The sequence below is a fragment of the Crocodylus porosus genome, unplaced genomic scaffold (assembly GCF_001723895.1).
Source record: "Crocodylus porosus isolate Cpor-Errol unplaced genomic scaffold, CroPor_comp1, whole genome shotgun sequence".
NCBI lineage: Eukaryota > Metazoa > Chordata > Crocodylia > Crocodylidae > Crocodylus > Crocodylus porosus.
Genome location: NW_017728943.1, coordinates 74,712,428 through 74,736,547, shown reverse-complemented (window position 1 = coordinate 74,736,547; position 24,120 = coordinate 74,712,428). Strand labels below are relative to the sequence as shown.

General features: G+C 43.7%; 1 protein-coding gene across 1 annotated transcript in view; it reads left to right on the top strand.

Moving 5' to 3' along the window:
* CLIP4 (CAP-Gly domain containing linker protein family member 4) overlaps positions 1-24,120 on the top strand; it is a 52,647-nt gene that overhangs the window by 599 nt on the left and 27,928 nt on the right. Inside the window, exons 2-7 of the mRNA XM_019548586.1 lie at positions 5,060-5,113; positions 5,681-5,828; positions 16,078-16,217; positions 17,642-17,735; positions 19,754-19,915; positions 23,080-23,198. Of these exons, the coding sequence (XP_019404131.1) occupies positions 5,696-5,828; positions 16,078-16,217; positions 17,642-17,735; positions 19,754-19,915; positions 23,080-23,198 (648 nt within the window). The 5' untranslated portion in view covers positions 5,060-5,113; positions 5,681-5,695. The remainder of the gene's footprint in view (positions 1-5,059; positions 5,114-5,680; positions 5,829-16,077; positions 16,218-17,641; positions 17,736-19,753; positions 19,916-23,079; positions 23,199-24,120) is intronic.

The following is a 24,120-nucleotide window of genomic DNA, read 5'->3' as shown; positions in this document are numbered from 1 at the left end:
TCAGATGCCCCTGACACGCATGCACACCCCCTGCCCCCAGTCCTCAGCTCTTGGGCCTTGTGAGCAGATGCACGTGGTACCCTGCTCAGCTTCAATGCTGAGCAGAGGCATGGCAAAATCCCGGATGTTTGTTGATATTTTAAAAAAACCGCCTGGACGGACATGGGAGGACGCAAAAAGAGGACATGTCTGGGAAAACTGGGGCATATGGTAACCTTAATAATAATGCAGGCACCCGGTACCTGCTTGTGTTAGCTGGCACATTGTAGGCCTTCTGCATGTGGAAACACGTGTGCTGAAAACCGATGCACTGGCATGTCCGTGTGTTCATACGCAGCATAGTCGACACTAGCACATGTGCCAGCACATGCAAACATGCATTGGCATGTGCATGTGCTGGCACATGCACAGCATAGTAGGCACTAGCACACATGCCAGCACACACACAGCATTGTAGGCATTCTGGCATGTGCAAACAATTTGCGCCACCATATGCAAGCACATGCACTGGCACATGCATGTGTACATGCACACCATAGTAGACACTAGCACAGGTGCTGGCGCATGCAAACACATGCACTGGTATACACACAGCATAGTAGACACTGGTATGCATGCCAGCACATGCCAATGAACTTTGGTATGTGCATGTCCTGGCACATGCACAGCATAATAAATGTGAGCATATGTGCCGGCATACTCACATCATAGTAGACACTGGTGCACACACCAGCCCATGCAAACACACACCAGCACATATATGTGCTGACACGCATAGCACAGTAGCTGCTAGCACATGCAAACACATGTGCCTTCACATGCACAGCACACCCACATGATGGCACATACAGAATATAGCAGATACTCTGGCACATGCACAGTGTAGCAGACATGCTGGCACACTCATGCACTGGCACATGCACAGCAGGCTGGCATATGCTGGGAGGCACACGTGCAACCCATATATGCACTGGTCATGCATGGTATAGTATGCACTGGCACGCAGACTGGTGCATGCACTGGCATGTGTGGGTGAACGCGCTGACACTGGCACACACCTAGTACAGTAGATATGCTGGAACATGGGCTGGCACATGCACAACAGTTATGCACAAACACATGCATATCATAGCAGACATGCTGGCCCATGCATGCTCTGATCCATGCATACACTGGCACATGCACAGCACAGTAGACACAGGCATAACTAATCTCTTCCCTTTGCTTCTGTCAGGCAGCTGGTGAACCCCCCCACCCCCTTCCTTTTCTCTCCTCCTTCCTTTAGTTACTCTACTACAGTATCCTTCCTCTAGCACTAATAACTAGCCTGAAAGTGTGGGAGTTTTTGTTCATTAAAAAGAGATGTATGTTATTGGCTACACATGTTGCAGTGTGTTCTCTAACTGGGTGCACACATTTTAAAGATGTTTGGGTGATTCCTGCTATTTATAGTACTATATTTTTTTTGCATATATCATGCCTCAGGGTATAACATGCACCCTGTTTTTGAAAGCCAAGAAGACCTTGCCTTGTAGTACTGGTAAGTAACTGACTACTAGCAGCTCAGGAGCTGAGCCTGCTCCTGAGCCACATGCCAGATATAGCCCATGGACTGACCCTGTGTCAGCCTGATCTGGCACAGGGGGACATGTCAGGCTTGGGTCTGGAAATTTGGCCAAAGGGGAGGGGTTGTAGTATTAATTGCTCTGACTCCCAGAGCCACTCCTCCCCTGATGCCTGATTTCCAGACCCATGGGGATCCCTGTTTCTCACATAATGCGCACCCTAATTTTCATTAGCTGGCTTGGGAGGGTGCGGGGAGAGGTGCATGTTTTATATGAGAAAATACGGTGTTTCCATAGCTTGATGTCTGTAAATGGACTTAGAGCATCAGGAAAGCTGTAACATTATGGGTAAAGTATCAGTGTACAGTGGAGAGCTAAACTGCAGATTGAAAGACCTTTTTAATTTGAGAAATTAAAGTTGTATTCACTGCTTGTCCACAAACTTGTCGACAGCATGGATTTTACTTGCCATGTGTTTACATTTTGTATTGCTTGTAGTAATGTAACATAAGAAATACTACTAAAGTAATTCTGATACTGCCTTGGATTCCACTTGCTCTTGGATTTTGAAACTTTATCTTGTGTCTGACCTCTGCTGCATATAAAATGTTGGCTGCAATTGCTTAAAACCCATGCTGCTTTCTGTACTGCCATGCAGGAGAATTTAATGCAGAGGACCTATTTGTAGCAGCATTTAAATATGACCTTTTTCCCCATGTTGTTTGTCCACCAAATCCTGTAGTATTTGCAGGAAAAGAAGGCAGCTTATGGCGGCATTGTCTTGTCCAAAACTTCAAAAGGTTTTTCTAAACTTTCAGCTCTCCAAAATGTAATGGTGCATTGCAAGGAGCTCCAGCATTTTAGCTGGGGAAGTTCAAGATGCTGAATTGTTATTTCATTATGCTGCACTGCCCACTCACCCTGCAGACAGGTGCAGAGAGTGGAAGCTGGAGGAAGGGGAGAGAGCCTGGGTACGCTAGAGGCAGCAGAAGGGGAATGATGGGGCAGCAGTGCCTGGACAGGGAGCTTGGTGGTGGCAGCTGGTTAGTTTCCTTGGCTCTGTATGTGGTCTGTGGGTCCCAAGTTGGACAGCCCCGATTTAGAGGGTAGGCAGTGTGCAAGAATCTTGTTCTCTGAAGCATGCAGTTTTTTCCTGTGTGCCACTAGACAAGTTCTGATGCAAAGACATGGTTCACTGTGTGACCTTGTTACGATATGGTGCATTATACATTTTTGACTCAAAAATGTCCTGTGGTAGAAGCCCTTGTACACTTTTCACTTTTAAACCTTTAAGATAAAATTGAGTTACAGAGATACGGATGCACCCAGTTTTTTACTGTTCATTGTAAAGGTAGGACTCTCTAGTTGAATTTTCTTGAATGACTCTTAGTCTCCTCTAACCTTCAAGGATTAGGAAATCTATACTTGCTCTAGATGCTCCTATGTCTGTCTAAACAATCTTTCAGTTTTTCTGTTTTACACAGTTACAGTTCCCATTTTCATTTTAATCTGTTTAACCTAATCCACATTACGTTAACCAGTTCTTTCTTCCCTGCCTCTGAATTTGCCTAACTGTCACTTACTGGACCCTAAATTTCTTAACCTACCACCACCACATTGCATCCATTTTGCAAGAATGCTACCAGCTGCCAAATTCCAAGAACTTTCATAGTAATGAGTCTTTGATCTTGCTTATTTCTGTGTTCAAACATCATTCCTTCTGCACTGTCAATTGTGGCACCTTATTCTTTTTAAATTCATCCTCTCAAAAGTCAATTCTTAACTGATGTGCTGGCAGCACACTTCAACAGTATATCTTTTTGTGCCCATCCCTTCCAGCTTTTTTAAAACTGTTTTCTGTTTCCCTGCTTATTGGATTCAAGATGCTTGATGCATTTGTAGAATCTTTCAGAGGCCTGATTGAGGTGGTAAACTCTTGTGGTAGACAACAAAAGTCTCACTAAAAGTCCAATCAGTTTATCTTTCTCTGGCTGCTGAATGCCTGGCAGATGGTAACAGATTTAGAGCACAGTCGCTCCATGCAAGATTTAAACTGATGACCTAGCAATTGTAGGTTTTGTAAGCCATTGTGATTGTACATCTAACATTATTATGTCATGTTCATGACGGTTACAATTCAGTCTCACTAATAAAAGTCTTTGAAACTTGTTTTGGCTTTATTGGAAGAAAACAACAATGACAACTTTAAAAGTGGATTTGAGCATGTTGGATTTTTGTTGAGAATGTGGCAGCATGCAGTGAACTGTACATGGTGCTGAAAGAGGAGAGATGTTCTTGTTTCAAGGTCACCATTGCCCATATATACTCTAAATTTATCATTTATTAGAAAATGGATCATGCTGTATATGTATCACAAGTTTGGGGCATTCACAAAATGCGATGACTTTATTTAGGGGGTTATTGAAATGAGCCTCTTTAAAATACCCTGAAGTGTGAATAGTATACGCAAAAGAGCAACTTCAGATAACACATAGAAGTTTTCTTGAGTTAAGCAGATGAACCTTAATAAATCACATACCCTAAAATTCAGCAAATTCTACCTTTGTTAAGTCAAGAGCTCTCCAGGAGGGCTGTACAGCCATTCCTCAGAGAAAATTTGGGGCCTGTTAGTATGGGCACTCCAGCTTATCTTTACTGTTAGGCTGTAGACATCACAGTGATGAATGTAATATAAATGCCTGCATTAGAAGTACATGCACTGATTCCCGGAGGTTCATTTACCAATTCTTTCTTGCATTGCATCACGGTCCAATTAGTCTACCATGTACATGATCAAGAACCACCTCTTATCTATATTTTACATTAAATTGTCTAGGTCTGAATGTTCTCATGGTTAACCGATTGTAGTGTTCTCACATGTTATGTCTCTCTGTCTCTGAACAGACATTTACACAAATTTCTAGAGTCACAAAGTAGATCCTTTTACTTACTTGGTCAGAATGGGAGTGCTGTTGTACTTAGGGATGGCAATGTCCTCTTCATGAAAACTTTCAGTGAGAAAATACTTTGAAATTGTGGCATTTTAATAATATCTATAACTTTTGGCAGATGAACACTACTGCAAAATTTATATTTAAATGAGGAGGTCAGAGATGTAGGATGTAATAGCCTATATGTTATGGTTGAATTCAATTTTAAGCAGGTTCCTCTCCTTTTGTGAAAAGTAACAAAGTATATTTTGTCTTGAGTCATCAGGGTCTAGATTTTCAATTTCTCATCCAAGAGATAGATGGTCTATCCAGTTACGAGTTAAATTCAGTTTTAATTATGGGGAAAGGAAGTGCAACCTCCTAAAGCTCTGCCTTACACATACTAACCGAGTCTCCCTCTCATCCTGTTCAGTTTGTCAGATCTGACTATAATACAGTCTGACCTGGTTAATGGAAAAATGTAACTAATTATTCTGTGAAGTTTATCTGAATTGTGGTTTGATTTTTTTTTTCTTCTCCCCCCTCAACCATTCTTTCTCCTAGGTTGGTGTAAGGCTTGGAAAGTTGGCTGGCAATACTGGACATTACATCACTGCAGTGAGTTCATTAAAATAAAATGTGGAAGGACAGGTTGAGATATGAACTGAAAGAAAAGAGAGTAGGGAGGGGGAGACGAGCAGTTTCAGTAATGAATCTGCCTGTGAGTGGTGGTTTGGGATCCTCTGTGGAAATATGACAACAGTTTTCTCTTTGAAGAAGAGTAAAATGGCAGATCTATCGAGTGACTTATTTCTTGTTTGTGGGAGCAGGGGAGTTAGAGGAAGTTGAGATGAGAAGACAGGATGAGTAGTAATGCTTATCATTTCGTATTTCCATAAAGCTATGCAAAATATTAATCTATTAATTCTTACAGCATGCCTGTTAACTGTAGTAATACAGCTCCATTTCACGGATGGCAGAAAGAAATAGAATGTGGATGCCCTTGGCATCAAGCCCAACCTATTTTGATTAATAAAATTCAATTTATTATCAAAAGAGTGGCAATTGCAGTCCTTTGTATGTTTGAAAAAAGGAAATAGCTGAATCCCAATATAGATAGCAATTTATAGTTCATTGTAATAAAATATAGTCTGCAGTGTGTGCAGTGAGCTTTTCCTGTTTAAGGTGGCTTGCTAGAAGATGACCATAGAAGATCTTCCCGAGCCTTCCTTAGAAGGAGATTCTTTGAATCGGAGAAATCCATTTTTGTTCCCTGGCTCAGAAACATCAGTTACTTTTTCAGTTGCTGCAGCACCAATGCCTTCAGACTGTGGTATGTATATTTACTGGAAACAAGAAGCTATTTTGAGAGCAAATGCAGTGGCTAATTTGAGGAGAAGAAAGCAGTCTTAAAGGGGTATTAGAAACTTAAAAATGTTGCTCCTGTCTGAAAATGTCAGCTGAAATTTCTATATGTGAACTTTAAGAGGCAGAATGCTTTTTTCTAGTTTTATTTTTCTTCAGTCAGCTTAACTTCCCTGTATGTTCAGTTGTAGTAATCTTCCTGATTTTTGTAGACTTTTTGTGACCCAATCTAGGTGAATCTTATGTGTGGGGGGAGAAAACACTGTAGAACCACCAAAAAGTGTGTGGGATGTGACTTAAGTAGGCATGGCACCTAAAATGTGTTTAAATAAATAAAAACAAAGGACTTAAAAGTTGATGGTCCTACACAGGTTCCCATTGTTTAAAAACACAGATTTTGGGGAAGAGAATTTCTGTGGGAAGTGTGTGTGTGTTAAGGGAGATCTATATTCTTTCCCTCAGACAGTGGACTTTTGTTTTTGGAGAAATTGCCTTCCTATGCATCCTTTAAAATTTGTTATGTGACTTGTATTTGTATTTTAAATAAAGCTGTAGTGATTAATTGCACATATTTATGAAAATCTCTAGCAATCTGCCAGATATTCTGGTAGATATTAAGTGCACTTGGGTGGCTTAAAAAATATCCTTTAATTTGAGTCTTTCCTTACATGGATTTCTTTATCCCATCTTCATTTCACCTTTGTACTGTGTAACAGAGCACATCATGTGCTCTGTTACTTGCAGGGGCCTGAGCAGCAGAGCAGCAGTCTGCAGCTGGCTGTAATTCCAATTAGGCAGGGCTGCCTGATTGGGAACAGAGCCCAGTTGTTCCTTGTAAGAGTTGGGCCCTGAACAGCAAAGGCAGCAGTCTGTTGCTGGCTGCAGCTGCTGCTTGTGACATCTTGGAGGTAAGGGAGGAACTGTGGGGATGGCAGGAGATTCCTGGTCCTGGGTATGACTGAAAACTGCATCCTGCTGGGGAAGGATAGTCTGGTGGGATTACCTGTCAGGATAGTTCCCCAGAAATGCCAGACCTGTTGCCTCCGCAGTGAAAGACGGTAGGGGGGTCACTTATAGCCCCACCCCCACATCCCTAGTGTATAGTAAGACCGAGCAGGGGGATCCCAGACTCACTGTGAGTGCTGAGGCAGGGTCCAGGTCAGGTGGAGGGGCTTGACACAGTGCCCAGACTCACAGATGAGTTCTGAGACTGCACATAGGAACCAGGAGTGAGGATCTAGGGGGGTGGGGCCCGGAGCCTTGCGGAGCTATGAGTAGAGCTCCTGGGGCAAGGGGATAAGGGGTTAGAGCCCAGGGAGGGCAAAGGTATGGGGCTTGGAGCCCCGAATTAATAGAGGCTGGGAGACCTGAGGGGAACCAGGCTAGGAGCCCAAGTGAATGAGTGGCTGGGTAGTAGACCAGATAACTAGGCTGGGTGTCAGGTCATGGAACATCTGCAGGGCGCTGGGACTACAAGCTCCAGAGGGGAGTGAGAGTCCCATTTGAGATTCTGGAGCTCGGCTCCCAGTGAGTGGCACTGGAGGAACATCTGTGAGGCATGGACCACAGTACAGGGATGGTCGGAGCTATGCCCTTGTCATCAGGGCAAGTAAATGGGCAACCTCTCGCCTTATTAACATCAGTCAATTATATCATCTACGGATTGGTGGGCAAAGAAGGTGGGTGGTTTGCTAAAGACAAGTGAGTGGGACAAGGATCAGACTGGCCCCGGGATGTCCACTTGTTACAACTGTTGAACACTTGTCTTTTTATTCCTATGAATTATGTCCTTGAAGCCAATCATTGTTGATCCTGTGAGAATTTTCAGTTTTAAGAGCTGAATGTGATGCACTTCCATGTTTTCTTCTACACTTCCTTCCTAGAGGCTTTTCTCACACCTGTTGAATTCTGTCTAAAAGAGGATAAAGTAATGGATAAATATTCCTCTGATGTGTTATTTGGCAAATTACTCCAGAGATTAGCAGAACAGTAGAAGTTGCAGCTGTTTGCCTGACTGATGCTGTGAACTACTGCTACTTCTCGCTTAACATTGTAGTTATGTTCTTGACAAATGCAACTTTAAGCAAAACAATGTTAAGCTAATTCAGTTACGTCACAGTAGTTACCTACTAGCAGGCGGCAGCCAAACAACATTATAATCAAATGTTGCGCGAAGAGTATGTTCTCTAATAGATCAGCAGTGTAATAACAAAACAATGTTAACTGGGACATCATTAAGTGAGGAGTACCTGTAGTAAGCTTAGATCCAAGTAGCAGGTTAGCTGTGGCGGCATGGAGCTCAGTACAAGCAATATTTGGTGAAATTAACCCCTGCTAAAGTCTGGAGTGCTGTGGCTAGACCCTGGTTTTGCAAGCTAGTTTTGGTGTCTGTCCACTACACTGCTTGACTTTTTTGACTGGGAAGTGGGAAATATGGTTTTAAATTCCCAAAGGCAGGAGAGAAGACTGAATCTGGATATTCCACAACCTGATTGTGTTTGACCATGAGGCAGTTGGTGGATGCCCTTCCTTCCTCCATTAGATTTTTGGATCTATTCCTTTGTTCTCTCTGTTTTTTCTCACAGAGGTCTACAAATGAAACATTTTGTTTGACTCAAAATAATGTTTTGATTTTTTTCATTCTGGTAATGAGAAAAACAATAAATAAATCTTGTTTGGGTGGTACCAAAAATCAGTTGCTCTAACAATCCCAACTATAACAATTCCAAAATGTAACTAAAAAAAAAAAAAAGCAAAAGAAAAAACATTCTCTCTTCCTGACTGCATGTCGCTAATGAGAAAAGTAGTAAAAGCTTAAGGTGTTCCATAATAATAAACACGTATGACTGTGGAGACATATTGTGTATGAATCTGTCTTCCATCATACCAATTTTATTCTGGCATCATTTTGAAATGCTGTTTTTTGCCCTGCAAAAAAACGAATGGAGTAGAGATTTGGGCCTACTGAGCATACCTGACAATTTTAATTTCTTCTTTTAAGAGCTATCAGAGTACCTCAGTATTTAGCATATCAGGCTTTTCTGTAGGTCTGTTGGGATGCAGTGATGGTGTTTTTAGATAACACATAAACTGAGGTACAGATTAGTTAAGAGCTCTGTTCTCCTCTTGTTGTCAGCAGTCTCACATGTATCTGTGTTAGAGCTAATACTACAGCCAAGTACAATGTGCATTTCCATGCTTGAGCCATCCTGTTACATAGCCTCTCTGTTGAGTAAAAATGTGACTGCAAAACAAAAAAAGTACTGCCTGTGCAGTAATAAGACACTTAAATAGTAATTGTTGTTTCTCAGCTGTGGTTACCTCTTTATGGCATCTAATACTTTGTTTCACCAACTTGCCTTAGCAAAAGCTATCAGACAGGAAGTGAGGTTACTGGATCTGCTACATTTTAGCTGTGTCCTATTAGATCCTTTCTTCTTCATAATGGAGTTTGCTTTTTGCATAACATCTTGTTATTTCACAGATTTATTAAAGGCATGGGTACCATAGCTCATTAACTGTTAAACACATTCAACTGGTTTCAGTCATCAGCACTTAAAATACTGTTTAGAGATTTTTATCTCAGTGTGGTAGTTGTAATGTTTTATTGAATTTGTATTTTAATACATAATTTAGATTTATTCCACAGGGGATTGGTTGGGGGTGGGGGGAGCAAGGGGCTTTCCAGAAGCTTAAAGAACCCTGAGAGATGCACAGGAGATGGTCATGGCTACCTGTTTGTGACTTGCTGTAATACCATATTCATTTAAATATAAGATGAGGTTTTTTGCCCCAGTAAACATGAGGAAAAAAGCCCCTCATCTTACAGTTGCATACAAGGAAACCTCGTTAAATACATTGTTTCTTGTTAAACTGCTGCCAAAAGCTGCATGTGCTCAGTAATCAAAACCAACCATGAAGCTGATTAAATGCAGCCGGCACTGAGCATGGCTGTAAAACACATGATGGGAACCTTTTTTTGGTGTGTGTGTGGTCCTTAAAAAAGTGTGTGTGTGTGTGTGTGTGTGTGTGTGTGTGGAGGGAGGCAGTTGATTCTCCAAGAGGAAAGCAAGGCAGGGCAGACCCTATGAGGAGAGGCTATGGAACCTGAACCTGTTCAGCCTTTACAAGAGAAGGCTGAGAGGGGACCTGGTGGCAGAGTTCCCTCTAAGGTGTGCACATGCATGGCCACACACGAGTAAAAGTTTGGCCGTGCATGAACTTTTTCAGGCTGTGCACCCGCCAGGAATGGAGCTGAGCTGCAGCGTGGGATGCTTAGTAAAGGTAAGCTTGTCCCCTAGGTGGAGGCGGGGTCTGGCATGGGCTCTGCCGGCTCTAAGGCGATGCCGGGGAGCGGAGCAGTTCCTAGGGGAGCGAGGATGCACATGGAGTCAGGGCCGGGGAGTGTAGCACTTCTCAGAGCTGGTGGAGCCTGCGGAGCAGTTACCTAGAGTCAGAGGAGCCTCACTTGGGGCAGGCAGTGGCTCCTTCCTGAGGTGAGGCAAAGCAGGGATGGAGCCTGGGGCGGGGGCTGGCACGGGGTCCGCTGGCCCCAGGGAACTGCTCCATGGGCTCTGGGAAGTGCTCCACTCCCTGGCCCTGATGCCACGTGCTTCCTTACTCCCCGAGGCAATGCAGGGGAGTGGAGCAGTTTCCCGGAGCCTGCGCCAGCCCCCAGCAGAGCATCACTCGGGGCAGGCAGGCTCCAAGCCCAGGCCTTAACTCTGCAGCCTCCAGCCCCTGCCCCCTAGGCTCCAGCCCCAGCCCTCCAGTCCCCCAGCCTACAACCCCCAAGGCCCCACTGCCTGCCCTGGGTGAAGAGTGAGGAGCTTACCTTTTGTAAGTGTCCCATGCTGCACTGAAAGGGGGAGGCAGGACCAAAGTGGCACGCTCAGGGACTGAAGCGGCACGCTCACAGACCACTACTCCTTAGAGGGAACATTGCCTAGTGGCTGTCTGTAAACTTACCAGGGGGACCAGCAGGGAATGGGAGAGACCCTGTTCACTCGAGCTCCTCCCGGAATAATGGTCATAAATTGTCTGAGAGTAGGTTCAGGCTGGACATTAGAAGGGACTACTTCACAGGGAAGTTGGTTCCAGATCCTAGCCACCAAGGGAAGTGGTGCTGGCTCCTACCTTGGGGGTCTTTAAGAGCAGGCTTGACAGTTACCTAGCTGGGGTCATATAAGCCCAGTATTCTCTCCTGCCCAGGGCAGGGGGTCAGACTTGAAGATCTACTTGGGTCTCTTCCAACGCTACATCTATGAATCTATGAAATGAACACCAGGTCTGGAGGTATTGCAATACTAGGCTAGCTTTTAGGAGAGGCCAGAGCAAGCTCCAGCACCTTCCTCACTGCCAAAAATGCTGATAGGAATCTTTTTTTTTTTTTTGCTGATGGGAATCTACCACAAGGCTAGGTTAGTGTAGCCCATTTAAATAAAATGTATAGTAATGCCCATTGCTCTCAGTCCCCCTCAGCCTCAACTCTTTTTAAAGTCATGGTGAACCACTACATTGAATACATTTCAACTTCCACAGCTAAGCTGTGCCTTTCTTTCAAATTTCCAGTGATTCCTGTTTCTTCACCAGCCTTAAATGTCTAGCAAGCTTCACTAAATGGGGTCCTGAACAGTTTGCCCCCTCTCTCAGCCTGTCATGTATGATCAGCATGGATCCGGGTTTTCTGTTTTCCACGGAAAAACGGAGTAAACCCCAGATTTTGCCTTCTACCAGAGGCAAGTGCAGACTTTTCATTTTACCAGAGAAACCCGTAGATTTTGCCATTTTGCAATAAGCTCTCTGCAGGCTGGCAGAGTTCCAGCCTGCTGGGAGGGAGCAGGAAGAAAGCAGAAAGGGAGTGCCATGTGCATAGACATGCACGTGGCCCTAGGCAGCCTGCAGAGCAGCTCCAGCAGGTAAGTGTGGGGGTAAAGGGGGATTGAGGCCCCTGTAGGGAGGGAGCTGGGCAGGGCTGCCCAGCCCAGTGGGACTTGGGGCCTGGGGCTGTAATGTGCGGCTGCAGGGCCCCAGTGGGGAGCAGGGTGGGGCCAGAGGTGGCTCATCTGGGGGAGGGGCAGCTCCCTGCTGCCATGCACACTGCTGGGGGGGAGAGGGGACCTGCAATCCCCCTCCCCCCAAGATCTTTACCTGGGGCAGGTGCAGGCTGCAGGCTTATATGTGTTGCTTAAATATGTGTGAATGGAGTATGTGTGCTAAAACTTACAGAAGTTTCAGAAAAGGTAAAATGCATCAATTCTGGATGAACTAAGTTTCATAGTTAGTAGGGTTGGAAGCGACCTGAGCAGATCATCAAGTCCAACCCCCTGCCATGGCAGGAAAGAGTACAGGGGCCAAACGACACTAACAAGGTGATTGTCAAGCCTTAAAGACCCCCAGGGTAGGAGCCAACACCACTTTGCTTGGAAGTTGGTTCCAGATCCTAGCTGTCCTGACCGTGAAGTAGCACCTCCTGATGTCTAATCTGAATTTACCCTCTGCCAGCTTGTGACCATTATTTCTAGTCACTCCTGGTGGTGCTCGGGGGAACAGGGACTCCCCCAGTGCCTGCTGGTCCCCTCCGACAAGTTTGTAACAGGCCACTAGATCCACCCTCAGCCTTCTCTTGTGGAGGCTGAACAGGTTCAGGTCTCTGATCCTCTCCTCATAGGGCCTGCCCTGCTGCCCCCTGCTCATGCGAGTGGCCCTCCTCTGGACCCTCTCCATGTTGTCCACATCCCTAAGTAATATACAAATTACTATAAGCATGTTTGTATCAAAGTTAATGTTTTCAGATTTGCTCCTCACTTGCATGTGCTCAGGGAAATCAGGGGCTGACAGTAAAGGGAAGTGGGGTAGGTTGCATGGGGAAGAAGTCTCCTTGCTACAGGGCAAGGATGCCACCTGATTCCAGCCCCTCAAGATTTATTTTCCCTGCTGTAACTGTGGGAGGGAGATGAATTAAAGGCAAACCTCCAAGAGTTAGATTCTATACCTGGAAAATTATAACAGATTTCTAGATTTTTTCATCTGCAGAATCTAATTATTTTGTGGTCATCTTATAGTTAAGTAACTACTGTAGTTCTCATCATGAGATTTGCTTGGGCCTAGAAAGAAGCTAAATATAGTTGATACTTTATCTGAGCTATCTGATTTGCTAGCACAAGGTGGCTTGGGTTAAGGAGCAAGTGACTTAACAGCTTGGATGTGAATCAGAATTCAAAATAAAGAAATATATATAGGGAGTAAAAGAAAGGCCCAGGGCAGGATAGGACCACTACTGAATGGGCAAAAGCAATTGGTGACAGACAGGGGGGACAAGGCTGAACTCCTCAATGAGTTCTTTGCCTCAGTCTTCTTAAACAAGGGGCAAGACATGTCTCAGAATAGGATTGTAGAGATGCAACAGCTGGATGCCAGACTACCAAGCATTCACCCTGAGATAACACATCCAGTCCTTCCAAGTGACTCTGGACTAAGTTGGCAGGCTTGGATGAGCTCCATCCGAGGGTACTGAAGGCACTGGCTGATGTCATTGCACAGCCACTAGCAAGAATATTTGAGCACTTGTGGTGCACGGGCCAGGTCCCGGAGGACTGGAAAAGGGCCAGTGTGGTCCTTATTTTCAAGAAGGGGAGGAAGGAGGATCCAAGCAACTACAGGCCAGTCAGTCTCACCTCCATCCTTGGTGTAAAGTCTTTGAAAAGATGATTAAGGCTCATATATGTGAGAGCCCAGCAAGAAAAAGTATGCTGAGGGGAAACCAGCATGGGTTCATAGCAGGTAGATCATGCCTGACTAATTTAGTCTCTTTTTATGACCAGGTTACAAAACACCTGGATGCAGGAGTAGGGGTAGATATCATTTACTTAGACTTCAGGAAGGCCTTTGATACAGTATCCCACCCCATACTGGTAAACAAATTAAGAGACTGTGACTTGGATGATTACACAGTCCGGTGGGTGGCAAATTGGCTAGAGGGTCGTACCCAGAGAGTGGTGGTAGATGGGTCGGTATCCACCTGGAAGGACATGGGCAATGGAGTCCTGCAGGGCTTGGTCCTTGGAACAGTACTCTTCAATGTCTTCATCAGTGACTTGGATGAGGGAGTGAAGTGCACTCTGCCCAAGTTTGTGGATGATACAAAACTGCTGGGAGAAGCGGACACACCGGAGGGCAGGGAACAACTACAGGCAGACCTGGACAGGTTTGACAAATGGGCAGAAAACAATAGAATGCGATTTAACAAGGAGAAATGCTAAGTGCTGCACCTAGGGAGGAAAAATGTCCAGCACACCTACTGCCTAGGAAATGACCTGCTTTGCAGCACAGAAGCAGAAAGGGATCTCGGAGTCCTAGGGGACTCCAAGATGAACGTGAGTCATCAGTGTGACGAAGTCATCAGCAAATCTCACTACACTTTACCATGCATCAGCAGATGCATGACAAACAGAACCAAGGAGGTGATACTTCCCCTCTATCAGGCGCTGGTCAGACTGCAGTTGGAATACTGTGTGCAGTTTTGGGTGTCACACTTTAAGAGGGATGTGGATAACCTGGAGAGGGTCCAGAGAAGGGCCACTCATATGGTTAAGAGCTTGCAGGCCAAGCCCTACAAGGAGAGACTAGGGCACCTAGATCTCTTTAGCCTCTGCAAGAGAAGGTTGAGGATTGACCCTGTGGCTGCCTATAAATTCATCATAGGGGTGCGGAAGGGAATTGGTGAGTCTCTACTCACCAAGGCACCTCTGGGAGTTACAAGAAATAATGGTCATAAGCTAGCAGAGAGCAGATTTAGAGTCGACATTAGGAAGAACTTCTTCACAGTAAGAGTATCCAAAATCTGGAATGGGCTCCCAAGGGAGGTGGTGCTCTCCCCTATCCTGGGGTCTTCAAGAGGAGATTAGACAGGCATTTGGCTGGGGTCATCTGAACCCAGCACACTTTACTGCCTATGCAGGGGGTTGGACTCTGATATATTGAGGTCCCTTCTGACCCTAACATCTATGAATCTATGAAATGGCAGTGAGGATACCATCCTGCTTTCTGCTTTAGGAAGTCAAGGAAACATGATGAGAGAACCTTTAGAACATAGATGTATGCACTCTTTGTGTTTTATTCCTAGATTCAACTCAATGGCTCTCACACTGAGGAGAGCAGCAGTGCACTACCTCTGGGTATTACTATCTCAACCCCTCTTGTTGTGGCCTCAGAGCTGTTCCAGAAGTCAGAGACCTATTTTTACTCTGAGTAGTATCACAGGGATCCTCTATCTGCTATTGATGCAGAGTGATGTTATGCATTCATCCTTTTCTGAAAGCAGCTCTGTGGTAACTATAATGGAGGTAAAAGATCTATGACTTCCATTTTCATTGTCAAGGTATATTTAGCTTTCATTCCCACTGGAAATGATAATAACATGAGGGATTTTGGATAGCTAGATTCTTTCAGGATGGGAAAAATTTCCACAAATGTCAAATCTGTCTGTATGGTGTGGGAAGATGCATGTGCAGCTTGTAAGTTTAGCTGTGTAAGTTGCATAATTAAGTTTAAGGTTCTACAAAGGAAGATGCTTTTTGAAGGTAGTGATTGATGGCCTGATTTTCAAAGGTGCTAAGTATCTGCAGCTGCCACCAATTTCAGTAGGATTTATGAATGTGTAGCAGTGCTGAAAAATAGTTGAGCAGTGAATTCTTTTTTGCCCTTAATTATCTTGATTTCCATTCTCCTGCATGTTTTTATAAGTGTGAGAGTGGGGTTTTTGTTTTGTTTTTTAGGAGGAGGAAGAGGAAAAGAAATAGATAACAGCATGTGGAGTAACCAAGCAAAACCTCCATTGCTGAAATTGATTGTTAACAAACAACTTATCTATTCTTAGGTATAGTCTTTATTTAGCACTTTGTGGCTAGCTTTGAAGCAAGGATGATTTCTATTAACATAATCATTGCCAACATCTGCAAGTCCTTGCCTAAATTTACAGGCATCAATACAAGCATACTGATTGCTGAATCATAGTTTTTACTACAGTGTAAACATAGTTTAAGTGAGGAAAAAAGAAGTCAAGATCTTAAGGAAGAAGCTGAATTTTTTAGAGATCCTGAATTTTGATTCTGGGATAGGTCTTACCAACTTCTTTCCTCAGAGTTTGAAAAACATATGTGTTGTTTAAAAAATGTAATACCCAAATTTACATGTAATGATTCAACTTTTTTAAACAGAGTTCTCCTTCTTTGATCCTAATGATGCGGCATGCCAAGAAATTCTTTTTGACCCCAAAACATCAGTTTCTGAATTGTTTGCCATCTTAAGGCAATGGGTCCCACAGGTCCAGCAGAACATTGATATCATTGGGAATGAGGTAAGGATCCCAAGTAGTTTCAATATAAAAGAATGCTATAGTGTTGATAATGTTTGGAAATAGATTTGTTGAAGAGCAAAGTGATGGCAAGGTCCAAGATGTCTCTGCCTTGCAGCTTATAGTTAATGTACCAGTTGTACAGGCACTATGTACAGTAGAAGGTGCTTTCAGCTGTTTTGTGTCAGAGGTCTAATGGAATAAGGAAAACCAAAAAATCTATTTAAGAAAATTACAAAACGAAAGCAGAAGTGGGTGGTAACAGAAATGGTAGGACTTTCTTCAATCTGTAATTTAGTCTCCCTGCCCCCTATCTTCCAGTTTTCTACTTACAGTAATTTTTAAATTCTGAGAAACAAAATTAAAACTGATTCATACCTCTAAGGGTGGGGTTTTCAAAAATATCGAAGTGACTTGGTAACTGAACTCTTATTTACTGTTGTGACTTTTGTTTCTCAGAGTCTTGGATGCTTTGGGAAATCCCAACCCTAAATTCCTCTTTCCCTGTGTTTCTTCAGGTAGTATAGGATTTTAGATATCCCAGTGGTAGAACTGTAAACTCGCCCTTTGTATTGGGAAACAACATGATTAAAGTATGGGGAGAAAGGGAAATGTATAATATTTACCTAAATCCAAGATGACACCCAATAATTAGATTTCATATGTGGAAATTAAAAAAAAAAAAAGGTTATAGTTTTTTTTTCATGTATAGAATCTAATTGTTTGGGGAGTTATCTTAAATTAATTCCACCCCCCCCACTGCTGTACCAGGGAAAGCAGTGGTGGGTGGGAGGTCAGTAAGGTGGCAGGGAGGGGTCAAACAACTTGACCTCTACCCCTTGCCCCCCCACACCTTACTGTATGCCACCTGTTCCCCCATCATTTGCCCCCCTGCTGCCTGCCTCCTCATGCAGCTGCAGACTTTCTGCCACTTCTTCCCCACATCTTCCCTTCTACTGCCTCTGCCCCTCCTGCCTGCCCTTCCCTTCCCCGTACCCCCCAGACCCCTTTGCTGCTTACCTTTGCTTTAATGCCAGCAGGCTCTGTCCCCACAGGAGCAGGGACGGAACCTGCTGGGGCTGAAGCAAGGGTATTGTCTTGGAATTGAGTAAATACGGTAAGTTTTTAAACTGGTAAGATTCATCTGAGCTGCATTGCATCTGATGCTTGAACAGTAACTTCGCAGCACATTAAAACTAAGTTAGTTATAATAAAGAAAAGTTTTAAAATTTTAATTGCTGAAGGTTACTAATAATTTAGTACAAATGACTATACATATATATATACTATATATTAGTAGAACATAGTGGCATATATTTTGGCAAATTGCTTTTTCAAGCTCAACAAATCTGGAAGTCTACCTGTGTGAAAGCAGGACTTCTATAATGAATTATTATTGAAAATTGCAATCTGCTGTTTTCCTGCAGATCCTTAAGAGAGGCTGCAGTGTGAATGACAGAGATGGACTGACTGATATGACTCTCTTACATTATACCTGTAAATCTGGGGCTCATGGTATTGGTGAGTAATGAAACAGAGAAATTAGAGAAGAGGGAGCCTAGTTTCATCTTGCTGTCTGCTCCTATTTTCCATTCAGAGGTGACCTGATCAGGGTGCGGGGCCTCGGGCAAATCAGCCTGTTTGGGGCCCTGTCCCTGAACATGAGGAAGCTGGCGGTGGATTTGGGTGAGGGGGGAGGGAAGAAAGAGTAGCGAGTGGCCTGACACGCCGGATTCAGCGGTGGATTCAGCCATGGGTGCTGATTGGCTAGACATGAAGCTGATGGCAGCATGGAGTTGCCGTGCTGCTCTTCCCAGCTCTGTGGGACCCCCCCAGAGCACAGGGCCTGGGGCAGTTGCCCTGATTCATTCCTCCCCCCTCCCTGGGACAGCCTTGCTTCCATTACAAAACTGTTCTTTTAAGTTAAATTTTCTAGTGTTTGTTTTTAACTTTTCTGAATAATTCTGTTCTTTCTGAGCTTCTCTGAAATGATATAGAATTCATTACCAGTTAAGAAGGAAATAAATATAACAGGTTATTTCAGATGCAGGTAAAGGTGGTGGCCACGTATAAAACAAGTAGCTAGCTGATAATGAATAAAATAAATATTTGATTGAATTGGTTTGCCATGCTGCTGATGCCACCAGAAGTGGGAGGGGAGGAGTTGCCATGACTCGGGGGCATATTCAGCTACTGGCCCGTGCCAGTGCACCCCTCTCTTTCCCAGGTATGGCAGTGAAACAAAGCATTGTGGTGGTGAGGCACCTATCGTCCACCACCTGCTCACAGCAGCACCGGGCACTCAGGGCAGCTTGCTGCAGGCCTGTCACTGCTTATGCCCCTGAGCCGTGGGACCGGGCTGGGCTGCGGCAGTCCATTGCCTCCCCCTGCTGCTGCCCACGCCCCTGGCCTGTGGCAGGTTGCCGCAAGTGCCCAGCGCCTCTGCGAGCAGGCAGAGGGTGACAGATGCTTCACCTCCACCCTCCATTATAGTTAACTCCACTGTCACCTCTGGGAGAGGGATTGGGTGGGGTACTGCACTGTAGCTGCAAGCCCATTTGCAAACTGAGGACCCTGTGTGGGGCTGGTGGCAGGCGCTGCCTTTTGTCCCGTGGGGCTGCCTCAGCCCAGGCCATGCTGCCTCAGTGGGAGGTAATGGTGAGCTGCGCTCCGTAACCAGCCCTGGCTCCCCATTCCACTGCAGCCAGGTCACTGGCTCCCTCCTTGCCCCCTCCCTGTGGCTGGCTAGCCACTCTTTGGAGGCACTCAGCCTATGGTGCTGTGTCAGGACCCTTGCTGCTGCTGCCTGCACTGAGGGGAATAACCTTCTCCTTCCCCTCAGGCTACTGGCATCTGGCCGCTGCGGCTCTGGGTGCCTACACTGGCCCCCTTCTCCTACAGTGCGGGGATTAAACCCCCACTTCCCCTCAGGCTACCGAGTTCTGGCCCCACCCCTGCTTCTGCCACTGGAGCAGCAAGTGAGTGGGGGTGGAGGGGCTGCGGACTCTTGATGGGCTGTTTTTCCCCCCTCCCCCTCCAGGCAGACCCCAGCTGGGTTCCCTGCAGGCCAGGGTGGGGTTTAAACACCAGCCAGTCATCCCCCCCTGCACAGCTTCTCTCCAGTCAAGGGGTCGCTTTAGTGCCCCCTGGCTTCTGGCCTGAGCCACTGCAGGCATGTGCCTGCATTTCTGGAGTCAAAAGTGAATGTCTATTCACATGCAAAGTGGTTCAGTCTTTGCAGGTTAGGCTAACCTGCAAAGATTGAATCAATTCAGGCTCTGGCATTTTGAATGTCTGTCCCTAGCCTAGGTGGCACAGCTGCAGTGTAGGCAGCACAAAGTGAATTTAGCAGAAGGGAGAATCCAGCCCTTAACTTATGTGTTACAAGATAGAAGGCAATGATTCTTATCCTGCCTAATCCTGGAAACGTCTCACCTCATGTAGCTTTAATTTGGGAAATGAAGGGTTTCAGGTGTGTTTTGTATGATATCTTGGTATTTATAACCCTATATTAAATTTTTTAAAACTCTGCTTTACAGGTGATGTTGAGACTGCTGTGAAATTTGCTTCTCAACTTATTGATCTGGGTGCAGATATCAGTTTGCGTAGCCGTTGGACAAATATGAATGCTTTGCATTATGCTGCCTACTTTGATGTTCCGGAGCTCATTAGTATCATTTTGAAAAACGCAAAGCCAAAAGGTATGCAAAGTTAAATGCCAGTTTTTATCATACATTGAGTCAATGGGATTGTGTTTAGTATAGCTGAAAGGTGCTATTACCCTCTGTAAAGGATTACAATGTCTTATTCTCTTTCATTTGCCTTATTGGCCCATTTTCTGTGAACTGAATCTGAGTGCTATTGTGCATGCCAAATAGCTGCATTTTTTAAAGACGAGGGATCAGGAAGGGATTAAATACTTCATAAATAAATTAATAGAGAATTTGGGAATGGGGTGAAGAAAAAGGCAGTGTAGCTTCACCTTACCTAACTCTAAGTCTGGCTGATATAATGAAATAGAGAAACAGGCGTAATCATTCTGTTTGCAGACTCTCAGGGTTTCTGAAGTGCCCTGATGGATGGGAGGTGGGCTCAGAAGGGAAGAAGCAGGTAAGAAGGAAAGCAGTTTGCTAAACTTTAAACAGCAGCTTTTTGCTCTTTGGCAAGTGGACCATTAGCAGGCTTTTATAAGTAGAGATGCAGATAAAAGGCAAAACCCTGAATCCCTTGTGATGTAGGTGTTTTACCTCTCTCATTCTCTCTACTTAAGGGGCAAGTCAGGACTTTTCCCTAATATTCAAATCTTAGTGTACTCTGTCCTAATGCACTGTCCACACCCCACGTATTAGGGACAACACAGAGTAGTTCATAGCCTACCTAGCTGGGATCATTTGAGGCCAGTTTTTTTCTCCTGCCCAGGTAGGGGGTCAGACTTGAAGATCTACAAGGTCCCTTCCGACCTACTTCTATGATTCTGTGATAGCTGGGAACAAACTACAGCCACTTAGTACAGTTAGCGTTGTGTTTCAATAGTAATTTTTCAGTCACCATGACTTTCAGCAGCAGAATGCCTTTTTAAAACAGATGTCTTACTTTCCATTTTGTTGTTCACCTCTCTTCCTGTCTGGTTGTCTCAAGAAAGGGCAATGTTTTGCCAAATCTTCAAAGAAAAATTGATCTAGATATGCCATACTAACCATTCACACGTAGGTGATTAACATACACAGTCTAAGAACAATGGGTGCTGACAGACATGGAAAAAAACAAACAAATCACGCTTTACCAGAAACAGCAACACATTACTTTGACCCAGCTTTGTAACATCTCTGTATACATCAGGCGCTTCAGTAGGATTTTTTGGCACTTTTATTGAAGGCTGATTCAATCAGCTATTAGGTAAAAACACCAAAAAATTGGCACTGAAGTGCCTGATCTGTACAGACGTTGGGAAAGCTGGGTGCAGCTAACATGCTGCTTCTTTTGGGCGAGTGCTGGTCTCAGCGCAGGAGCATGCTGAGTTCAAAGTAAAGCACCATTTGTTTTTTCCCCCCACATCTGCCAGCAGCCAATATGATCATTTTGAAATGTAAAAAAAAAAAAAAAAGGAAATTAAAACCATTCTGCTCTGACTTAGTTCATGTTAGTTGTTTTCATGCCTCCAGAGCTTTGAGTTAACAGGAAGTATACCTTTGGCACTTGGAAGAAGACCTTATCAGGCAGATTAGCCCATAAGAATCAGGTTGCTGTTTCTTTTCAGATCCTTATTTATATATTGTATTTATCTGAATCCAAGACAACTTTGAATTTAAGTTGACCCCTTAATAATTAGATTTTATGCATGGGAAATTTGATAAATTTGTTATAATTTTCAACGTATAAAATTTAAATAATGGGGAGTCATCTTAAATTCTTCCCTCACACTGCTGCAGTGGGGAAGAGAGTGGCAGGGTAGCAGGTGGTAGGAGCATCAAGTAGCTTGACCGCTGCTCCTTGCCCTGCCTGTTTCTTGGCCTTTCCTTGCCTGGCTCCCTCTCCTGCCTGCCCCCACCACCTTCTTTGTTTCCCTCCACTCCCCCACAGCATCCTCTCCAACCTGTGGTCAAGGTTGGAGCTACAGCAGCTGCCTGCCTCCTTACCACATTGTATATGGATTGTTTTGTACATTATACTAGTAATATTCTTCTGAAGCTTATATGTTAGTGGCTTGTATGCATTTACAAATGGAATCAGTTATGATATATGAGTTAATCGAGCTTAAAAAACCAAACAAAATGAGATTTGGCACTATCAGCAAGATCTTGTTCAAAATTTGATACTCCTCAAATCTGTTAAATGCAGAGTGCATTCCTCATCTCTGTTTGATAGATGCACTATAGTTTACATGTACTGACAAATTTATTTTCTTATCATGAGAATAAATATAAATTATTTGTAACATATACTTTTGAGTTCATCAAAAGGGAGAGTATACATTCTTGAGAAACACTCTTTCTTTTATTCCATCTTTAGTGGGGTCGGTGAAGCCAGTTAGTAGACACTAAGTGACTTTGTGCCTCGGCATTACACAGTTCTGTAGTTAGTAATGACTGGAAGTCCTACAAAAGCTGTATGGAAGTGCTTGTGAAATCATCTGGAATTCTCAGCTAGTTTCCATGTTCATAATTGACCCTGTCTTCCAGAATTCCTTTCTATTCCCTAGAAAGTAAGCACTCTATCAGAACTTGAACTGCATTGGGGTGTCTAGGGGAGAACTTGTCCTATTAGATATCAGTTGTATAGTGGAACATAACACTTGATTCTCCTAACTGTCAATATAGGACTCTTCTGCCATCACTTTTTTTTTTTTTTTTAGTCCCAACTGTATTCTCACAGTTAGTTTCACTTATGCTACCACTATACCAAGAATAATGTAAACATTGAAAGTTATGGATGAAATTATCATCTCAAAAGTGGAAATAGATAATAGTAAAAAAATATTTTAAAGTTTAAATGCATGAACAATCAATAAAAATAGAAATGTAGACATAAACTTATTAACTCATACGCAAATGTACAGTAGTTTTTGTTACTTAGCACATATGATTGAGCATCCTAGGTATCAGCAGTTTAACTTTTAGTAGTTATCAGGACTATAAAATGCCTGGAAATAAACTAGGCTGGAAATAAGGTAGTCTATGCATAAGTATACAGCTAGAATTAAGACTGGTAAGTTACACAAAATCACCTTTTATCAGCATTTGGTTTATGGATAATAGTGTTATATATAAAGTTTAAGATAAATGTAAAATTTAAGTTGCTGTTAAAGGACATGTAAAATGAAATGTTCGGACACTTCTTTTCTCTTGCTTGTGATGTTTAATTGCAGATGTGGATGCCACCTGCAGTGACTTTGATTTTGGAACAGCTTTGCATATTGCTGCATTTAATCTGTGCACAGGAGCTGTCAAGTGTTTACTGGAACATGGAGCAAATCCTGCCTTCAGGGTAAGATGTTAGAGATTGCTTGAATCCTTAAGGATGAAAGTTAGTTAATTCAGAATATGACTTGAGAAAATTAGCCAAAAACTGTAGAGGCCATTCATGTTTTTGATGAGGGAAAAATGTATTATACTGCATGGTAATGTCTGAGAAATAAGAAAATCCTCACCATGAATCATATTTTACAGAGAAAGTATTGCATCAAGGCTTTGTGCATCCAAGCCTAGATTTCCATGTCAAGATCCAATTCTATCTTAATCAGTTTAGACAGAGCCCTAACTGATTTTGCTTTGAAGGAAATAAACCTAGGGCTAGTGATTCAATTTACTAAGGAAAAGATCTGGAGTTAAGGAAATGTGTAAGTCACTGGCTCTTTTGGAGGCACCCCTTCATAACTTTTGTGAATTGAGTGGCACCCAATTTAAAATATATATATATTACAGTGCTTACCTCCTTGCAGAGAGGCCAGATAGTGAGAGTAGCGAATTGTTCAGGTAGGGACAAACCTAAGCCTGTGCCTATCTGATTATCTCTGCGTGCATCTACACATGCAGTTACGTTACATTAAATTTACTGCACAGTAAGTGGGAATAGGTTGGTGTCTACACGTGGATTAATGCTGTGTATGGTCTAACTTGGGACTAAAGTTAGTCCAAAGTCAGTCCACACATAGTGTTACTGTGCAGTAAGGTGTCTACATGTGCGTTACTGCGCAGTAACTTATCAGGTGTAAATTTGATACTTACATCATGCAGGCATCAAATTTATGCCCAAGATGGCAAGTCACCATAGTTACTGTACAGTATGGGCATGCACATAGATGTGTGCCTGTATTGTACAGTAATTTTAGGTTACTGTGCAGTAAATGTGCATGTGTAGATGTGCCGTCTTAGCACTCTGGTCGAGAACCACTTGCTTAAGTATAAGA